The sequence below is a fragment of the Xenopus tropicalis genome, chromosome 6, assembly GCF_000004195.4.
Source record: "Xenopus tropicalis strain Nigerian chromosome 6, UCB_Xtro_10.0, whole genome shotgun sequence".
Lineage (NCBI taxonomy): Eukaryota > Metazoa > Chordata > Amphibia > Anura > Pipidae > Xenopus > Xenopus tropicalis.
This window is the reverse complement of record NC_030682.2, coordinates 8,220,387-8,229,921: the sequence shown is the minus strand read 5'-3', so window position 1 is coordinate 8,229,921 and position 9,535 is coordinate 8,220,387. Positions and strand designations below refer to the sequence as shown.

The following is a 9,535-nucleotide window of genomic DNA, read 5'->3' as shown; positions in this document are numbered from 1 at the left end:
CAGGAGCATAACTGGCCCTGTGTGTTATATTATTATTATTAACATTTATTTATAAAGCGCCAACATACTGGACATACAGACTGATATATATATAAAACAATCAATAATCGATACAAGAGGGGAAGAGTGCCCTGCCCAAAAGAGCTTACACTCTACAAGGAGTAACATATAAAGCAATCAGTAACCAATACAGGAGGGGAAGAGAGCCCTGCCCAAAAGAGCTTACACTCTACAAGGAGTAACATATAAAGCAATCAGTAACCGATACAAGAGGGGAAGAGAGCCCTGCCCAAAAGAGCTTACACTCTACAAGGAGTAACATATAAAGCAATCAGTAACCGATACAGGAGGTGAAGGGAGCCCTGCCCAAAAGAGCTTACACTCTACGTTATAATAAGATCCAAGTGACTATATGGGGGGTATGAAGAGCAAACAAAGGGTTACTGGGAGGGGTAGGGTAGGGGAGTTGACTCTTCTAAGCAAAAAGTCCCACCATCTGTGTATATATACTGTGTATAACACCCAACCTGTAGCTGTTTCACAGGAAGGTGCAAATTAAACCTCCATTTTAACTCCAATTTGCCCCAGGGGGTTAAAAAAAATTTGTGCGGGAAATAGAAAGGGCAAATAGAGCAGAAAGTGTTGATGTGTCCAAGAGCAAGATGGCAGATAGTGAGTTAAGGGATAGTGAAACTCAGAGACCATTTCCCTGGGAGCTGCAGGGGGAACATTCCATGTGGGAACTGCCTAATGTACTAATGGGCCGTAAATTCCCCATTCATTGTAATGGCAGGGCCAACATCTGCTTGCTATTTCACACCCTGCCTTCAGGAAGTCCCAGGCAGCTGCTGAGTGCAATCAGTATGGTATTCTCTGCCTGCTGGGGAGTAACTCTATATTTGCACACACACATTAGTACTTAGGGCTTTTATTTGCCCTGTATGGCAACTGAGAGATTTCATTCAACCAAACCTTGTCTCTGTTAACTTCCCCAGCCCTGCAGCGAGGCTAGGTACGCTGACCTGTTATTCCCTTAGGAAGCCAAAGTGGCAGGTCTATGAATTGTAAGCAGCAGCCCTGCCCTGCTTTATGGCTGAGATTCTAGCTATCTGTATAACAGAGCATTCTGTCACAGTGGCACAGATCCTATCTGATCCCCCCATTGTAAGCAGCAGTCCTGCCCTGCTTTATGGCTGAGATTCTAGCTATCTATATAACAGAGCATTCTGTCACAGTGGCACAGATCCTATCTGATCCCGCCCATTGTAAGCAGCAGTCCTGCCCTGCTTTATGGCTGAGATTCTAGCTATCTGTATAACAGAGCATTCTGTCACAGTGGCACAGATCCTATCTGATCCCCCCATTGTAAGCAGCAGTCCTGCCCTGCTTTATGGCTGAGATTCTAGCTATCTGTATAACAGAGCATTCTGTCACAGTGGCACAGATCCTATCTGATCCCCCCCCCCATTGTAAGCAGCAGTCCTGCCCTGCTTTATGGCTGAGATTCTAGCTATCTGTATAACAGAGCATTCTGTCACAGTGGCACAGATCCTATCTGATCCCCCCATTGTAAGCAGCAGTCCTGCCCTGCTTTATGGCTGAGATTCTAGCTATCTGTATAACAGAGCATTCTGTCACAGTGGCACAGATCCTATCTGATCCCCCCATTGTAAGCAGCAGTCCTGCCCTGCTTTATGGCTGAGATTCTAGCTATCTGTATAACAGAGCATTCTGTCACAGTGGCACAGATCCTATCTGATCCCCCCCCCATTGTAAGCAGCAGTCCTGCCCTGCTTTATGGCTGAGATTCTAGCTATCTGTATAACAGAGCATTCTGTCACAGTGGCACAGATCCTATCTGATCCCCCCCCCATTGTAAGCAGCAGTCCTGCCCTGCTTTATGGCTGAGATTCTAGCTATCTGTATAACAGAGCATTCTGTCACAGTGGCACAGATCCTATCTGATCCCCCCATTGTAAGCAGCAGTCCTGCCCTGCTTTATGGCTGAGATTCTAGCTATCTATATAACAGAGCATTCTGTCACAGTGGCACAGATCCTATCTGATCCCCCCATTGTAAGCAGCAGCCCTGCCCTGCTTTATGGCTGAGATGAAAAGGAACGCTAAAAAAGATTAAAATTAACGACAATAAAAGGAACAAGTCATAGAAATTGTAGTTGAATTTATTGTGAGCAGTAATTTCTAAACCAAAATCACAGAAGAGAATAAAAAGTAACATTTCCAGTGGTTGCACAGAGAACATTTTATCGTTTTGCTTGGCCTTCCAATAGATCTTTTGCTTCATTAATCTTGGCCGCCAGGTAGGGAGATCCGCCTACAGAGAGAAATTATACTTTAGTCACATTGTAAGTAAATGTGGAAGGCAAATATTGCAAAAACCCACCGTTCTGCACCCAGTGTTGCCTAATGCATCACTACACACTGGTACAAACGTCGCCATCTAGTGGTCACCAACATATGGCGCAATTCTGCATAAGTCTGTGGGCATTGTCTGTGACTGCTCTCATTAATAGATATAGATACAAATATGTAACAGAATCCTGCCGGTATCATGAGAAATGGTAATTTAGTAACACTTTCTAATGGTAATATCCAACATGCATGGGGGGGGGGGGGGTGAGGGGATGTTGGGAGGTTTTTGTGTTACACAAACAGCAGTCAGGCAGGGTTTTTTTTTTTTTTTGCACTCTCTTTTCACTTGTTACTCAAATGAGCACTTATGTTAATAAATTCGCCCATAATCTTATACATTTTGCCATAAGGCCTGTGGTAGACGGGGAGATTAGTCGCCCGCGACAAATCTCCCCGTCTACCACGGCCCTAAGGCTGCTGTGCCTTGCGTGTGTGCAGCCACCATACGATACACATTTTGTAGTCGCGACAAGTAAGTAGCTGCTACTAAGTAGCTTAATGCCAGAAAATACCCATCTATAGACAATACTGAACACACATAGAGGTAATTATCAGTATTACCTATTTTATAGCCATGACAAGTAGCTCTGTGTGCCTTGCCCTTAGGCTACAAGGCATCTTATTACATGGGCTTTACTTAAGTAAATTCCTTCATATTAGGTTCCTGAGCTACCGCAGGGGAAACCTCCTGTTACCTTTATCTGGATGGTTAAGCAGCATGATCCGCCGGTGAGCTTCCCTTATCTTTGTTTTGTTGGCAGTGGGGCTGGAATGAACAAAAGGATATGAGACGGTAGCAGGAAACAGTACACCACTACACAGCAGCAAGTACTGCACAAAAGCATGGCTTTATCTATCACAAGATGTTTACAAGCTAAATACAATATATTTCTCTGGATAAGTCACATTCATTGGCTAATGCCTATTCAGGTTGAGATTCACACAATTCATCTGCGCTCCCATCATACACCACTGGTCACAGGACTAGCAGCATATGTCAACCTCTCACAGAATTTGTTGGCAGCTTAAATGCCAAGTAGAGACCCAATTAAATATTAGCTGCTAGTTCTGCCGCTTCCCATTGCCTCTTTATTTACCACCCACTGATTAACCCAGCATAGCTTTCCAGGCCTTTAGGTTGAAGACAGACTGAGCTACTTAGTAGCAGCTACGTGTCACGGCTACTAAAAATTCCCTGCCATAGACAATACTGAGAATTGCCTCTGATAAAACATACGTAGAGACAATTATCAGTAAATGATCAGCATTGTCTATTTTAGTAGCCACAAGTAGCTGCTACTAGTAGCTCCGTGTGTCTTCACCCTTCCTGGCCTGTATTCAGTAAGGGCAATGGTACACACAGTGACTATGGGCATTTTTTTCTCCCCAGTGATTAATAACTTTTTGGGTAAGTGACTAAAACACTCCTGAATCCCTCCTATTGGTTTGAAAAGAACAGCGCATCCCTGCACAAGTCTGGGAGTCAAAAAAGGGCTCCGGCATTCCCAGTACACAGAGGCCCAAACTGCCCCCCACCGGCCCAATAAATAGTGACTGTCTATGGCATCTTACAGCAGCCCCTCTGGCATTTGCCAGAATACAGATTGCCAGTCCAGACCTGCCCATGAGGCTGTGCCTTACTACAGTCAGTTGTGCCTACGGCTTGTGACCTAAAACTCCCAGCATCTTTTAATAGTGAAGACACACAGAGCTACTAGTAGTAGCTACAGAAACAGACAATGCTGATCATTTACTGATAACTGTCTCTATGTGTGTTTTAGCAGAGGCAATTCTCAGTATTGTCTATGGCAGGGGATTTTTCGGTGTTTAGTAGCCATGACAAGTAGCTGTTACTAAGTAGCTCAGTGTGTGTTCACCCTTAGGGAAGAGCTTTATGTAGCACTCAAATGGAAGCACAGAGCCGCCAGTAGCTTTGTGCTTTTTCCCCATTCCCAGGAGAGTATGACAGTTAGTGTTTAGGAGCCCACGTATAACCTACCTGATTCCCAATACTAATGAAGCTTCTCGTTTGGTCATCTTGGGATCAAATCCGCCTTTATAATAACCACCGAAGGCCTAAACCAACAAGAAAATCAACTTTAAATGTTTCAATTGGTCTTCTTTTATTTTTATGTATATATATTTTTTTTTAATAATTTGCCGCCTTCTTCTGACTCTTTCCAACTTTGAAATGGGGGTCACTGACCCCGGCAGCCAAAAAACTCTTGCTCTGTGAGGCTATGATTGTATTATTTAGAAAAATGCAAAAAAACCATGCACTGTGGTTCCGGGGTGCACAGTGTGTTGTATCAACAGAACAGAAAAGAGAGAAAAAGACACACAAAAGTCTTTTGCTGGCACACCCGTTGTTTCCCAATAAAATGAAGCCTTTATTCAATCATTTAAAATCTTGTTTTAAAACCCTTAGATAGAAAGTAGGAAAAGATACTAAAATAACTTCTCTATTGACTGGGCTAATCGTAAAAGTTGTTGCTACTGTAACAACTATTTATTTTATATGTTATACGCCACAGTTGCAAATTCCTCCAGGGAGTTCAGGATATTCGTTACAAAGTTACAATTGTTTCAGTGCAATTCTGAGAAGTCGGAAGGTTTGCCTCAGTCACCTGTGCTTATCTGCATCAAAAATGATCCTGAAGGTGGGTGTTTTTTTACTGCATTTATTAATAAAGATTTGTTCCAAAAACCCCTATATCGCTCTCTTATTGCCTGCTATACTCTCGGCAATATTTGTGTGCAATTGTTTTTCCAGGGTAAGTATTGTAAGTTTAAAATTGCTCCACTTAGGTTTCTATCCGTGTGGGCCCATGATTAGCAGTTATCCAACCGTAAAATTCAGGTAAGTAAATTAAACACAAACCTCTGTGACGTAATGTCACGCACCTTATCCTATACCCAATTTGCACAATAATTCTCTTTACTACGCGTATCTGAGAAGAGAAACACCAGGAGGAAAATTCAGGCACACTAAGGGCTCCCAGTGTTTCTATGCAGTTGCGCTTATAGTAACAACCGTTGTATTACCTTTCCGGCAGTTATCCCAACAAACTCTTATTCAGAGATAGTGTCAAAGCTTCCACCTGGCTATCTTTAGCCTGACCATTACTACCGTTAAGACACAAGTGAAGCCGACCCCTAAATGGATATTAAGTTGGGTGCGGGGAGCTATAGGGAGGATCGGTGGTACTTAGTTCAGCTATTATAAGATAGTTAGTCGCCCCACAAAAATATTAATATAATCTTGGGGATTTCCGGAGCATAGGGCACACAAATTACACAGAAACTTAGGGGAAAGGGTATTATTATAAGTCTGAGCAGCCTGGAGTCCTTACGTTCACTGCGCTAAATGCACAGCTTGGACTACCGGCTTAAAGTTACTTATGATGAAACGCTCTCACCCCACCAGGGGAATCCCTCAAGTTTTCTCACCATTACTCACCCCTAATTAATGGTGAGAAACTTGAGGGATTCCCCTGGTGGGGTGAGAGCGTTTCATCGTAAGTAACTTTAAGCCGGTAGTCCAAGCTGTGCATTTAGCGCATTTAACCACTGCCTGGTTGCTAGGGTAAATTGGACCCTAGCAGCCAGATAGCTGCTGAAATTCCAATCTAGAGAGCTGCTGAATAAAAACCTAAATTCAAAAACTACTGCAAAGTGATTTAGAATATCACACTCTACATCATCATACACTTATTATATATATATATATGCAGCTTATTTTACAGGATGCAGAGGGGTTCCATCCTCATAAATGTCTCAAACGTTACCGTTTTTGGCAGGGTCTGGAGAGCTTGTTTCACTTGCGGCTCCATCTGCTTCATGGCTTGCACGGCATAGCGACCTGAAACACAGGAATGCATTACTAATCATATGTAATAGGGAGTTGCCATACCATAGCAGCAGCTCAACAGTGTTCTGGGGGGTCAGTATCTTTAATTCCACTTATGCAGCTTCTCTATGGGGAATGAGTGGACTGTACAGTTAATATGCTGATAAATAATAATAATAAGTCAGTCTGTAGAGACAACAGGCAAGCCAAGCTAAGTGAGTCTTACAGTTCTACTAACCCGCAAATCCTGCAACAGCGATGGTCAGTCCGGCCGCTATCAGGGTGCTCGCCTGCAAAGAGAATGAGCCTCTGTAAATAGGGGTGCCATCTTCTTCTGCAATCCCAGCCTTCCTATATCCCCCTTCCCTATTACTAACCCTGTATCCCTACAATCCCAGCCTTCCTATATCCCCTTCCCTATTACTAACCCTGTATCCCTACAATCCCAGCCTTCCTATATCCCCTTCCCTATTACTCACCCTGTATCCCTACAATCCCAGCCTTCCTATATCCCCTTCCCTATTACTAACCCTGTATCCCTACAATCCCAGCCTTCCTATATCCCCTTCCCTATTACTAACCCTGTATCCCTACAATCCCAGCCTTCCTATATCCCCTTCCCTATTACTAACCCTGTATCCCTACAATCCCAGCCTTCCTATATCCCCTTCCCTATTACTCATCCTGTATCCCTACAATCCCAGCCTTCCTATATCCCCTTCCCTATTACTAACCCTGTATCCCTACAATCCCAGCCTTTCTATATCCCCTTCCCTATTACTAACCCTGTATCCCTACAATCCCAGCCTTCCTATATCCCCTTCCCTATTACTCACCCTGTATCCCTACAATCCCAGCCTTCCTATATCCCCTTCCCTATTACTAACCCTGTATCCCTACAATCCCAGCCTTCCTATATCCCCTTCCCTATTACTCACCCTGTATCCCTACAATCCCAGCCTTTCTATATCCCCTTCCCTATTACTAACCCTGTATCCCTACAATCCCAGCCTTTCTATATCCCCTTCCCTATTACTAACCCTGTATCCCTACAATCCCAGCCTTTCTATATCCCCTTCCCTATTACTCACCCTGTATCCCTACAATCCCAGCCTTCCTATATCCCCTTCCCTATTACTCACCCTGTATCCCTACAATCCCAGCCTTTCTATATCCCCTTCCCTATTACTCACCCTGTATCCCTACAATCCCAGCCTTCCTATATCCCCTTCCCTATTACTCACCCTGTATCCCTACAATCCCAGCCTTCCTATATCCCCTTCCCTATTACTAACCCTGTATCCCTACAATCCCAGCCTTCCTATATCCCCTTCCCTATTACTCACCCTGTATCCCTACAATCCCAGCCTTCCTATATCCCCTTCCCTATTACTCACCCTGTATCCCTACAATCCCAGCCTTCCTATATCCCCTTCCCTATTACTCACCCTGTATCCCTACAATCCCAGCCTTCCTATATCCCCCTTCCCTATTACTAACCCTGTATCCCTACAATCCCAGCCTTCCTATATCCCCTTCCCTATTACTAACCCTGTATCCCTACAATCCCAGCCTTCCTATATCCCCTTCCCTATTACTAACCCTGTATCCCTACAATCCCAGCCTTCCTATATCCCCTTCCCTATTACTCACCCTGTATCCCTACAATCCCAGCCTTCCTATATCCCCCTTCCTTATTACTCACCCTGTATCCCTACAATCCCAGCCTTCCTATATCCCCCTTCCTTATTACTCACCCTGTATCCCTACAATCCCAGCCTTCCTATATCCCCCTTCCCTATTACTAACCCTGTATCCCTACAATCCCAGCCTTCCTATATCCCCCTTCCCTATTACTAACCCTGTATCCCTACAATCCCAGCCTTCCTATATCCCCTTCCCTATTACTAACCCTGTATCCCTACAATCCCAGCCTTCCTATATCCCCTTCCCTATTACTAACCCTGTATCCCTACAATCCCAGCCTTCCTATATCCCCCTTCCCCCTGGCATCATGCAGCCCAGTCAGTATTAGCCCAGCATCTATGGTATTAGCCCAGCACCTACAGTGGGGGGTACAATTAGAGGGCAATATGTGCACTTTAAGCGCCAATGTAACCCCCCAGCCGATACAGGGCTAGCGCCCCCATACACTGTATAGGCACAAGGGCACTGCTGCCACATATCCTGCCATAGGATTTTATACACACAGACACAGCTAGAACCCCCTGAAGGCCAGTCCTGCTAGTCACCCCTGATTCGCTATTACACTATGGCTACCTGCCTATATATATATATTACACTATGGCTACCTGCCTATATATATATATATTACACTATGGCTACCTGCCTATATATATATATATTACACTATGGCTACGTGCCTATATATATATATATATATATTACACTATGGCTACCTGCCTATATATATATATATATATTACACTATGGCTACCTGCCTATATATATATATTACACTATGGCTACCTGCCTATATATATATATATTACACTATGGCTACGTGCCTATATATATATATATATATATATTACACTATGGCTACCTGCCTATATATATATATATATATTACACTATGGCTACCTGCCTATATATATATTACACTATGGCTAACTGCCTATATATATATATATTACACTATGGCTACCTGCCTATATATATATATATATATTACACTATGGCTACCTGCCTATATATATATTACACTATGGCTAACTGCCTATATATATATATATATTACACTATGGCTACCTGCCTATATATATATATATATTACACACACTGCCTCACTGCTGCCTGACTTTCAGTGAAGTTGAGCCGCCCTGTCCTGTCTCACAGAGGAAATGGTTGCCCAGTGGGCCAGTACAGGGAGGAGCCAGCTGAGCCCCCACTTACCATCCTTACTCCTCACTGCGGGTTATAACCCCGGGGGGGGCAGTAGCTCAGAGCCCTTATCCGGGGGAGCAGAGGGGATCCCGGCTCAGCCCCGCCTCCCGCATGGGCCCGCTCTCCGCTGACAGCAGAACAAGGCGACTTTCCAAAGGTTACGGACTTACGACGTCACTGCCCGGGCTGTGTGCGGGGCGGCGCCATGTCACTAAGGGGCGTGCCTAACTGCTATTGGTGCCGAGTAACCGCACCACGTGACTGCCAGGGATGTACTGTATAGGGCTGCGGGGGGAGGAGCCACTGACAGGGCGGAGTAATCCATTCGAAGCTGATGTTTTGCTTG

At 44.3% G+C, this 9,535-nt stretch overlaps 1 protein-coding gene across 2 annotated transcripts; it reads right to left on the bottom strand.

Moving 5' to 3' along the window:
* Window positions 1-2,161: 2,161 nt before the first annotated feature.
* dnajc19 (DnaJ heat shock protein family (Hsp40) member C19) lies at window positions 2,162-9,300 on the bottom strand. 2 transcript variants are annotated; one of them, NM_001016942.2, is given in 6 exon segments: window positions 2,162-2,334; window positions 3,128-3,198; window positions 4,432-4,508; window positions 6,221-6,294; window positions 6,521-6,572; window positions 9,199-9,300. In NM_001016942.2, coding segments are annotated over 6 exon segments (348 nt in total). In that variant the 5' UTR covers window positions 9,202-9,300; the 3' UTR covers window positions 2,162-2,263.
* Between the last annotated feature and the right edge of the window lie 235 nt (window positions 9,301-9,535).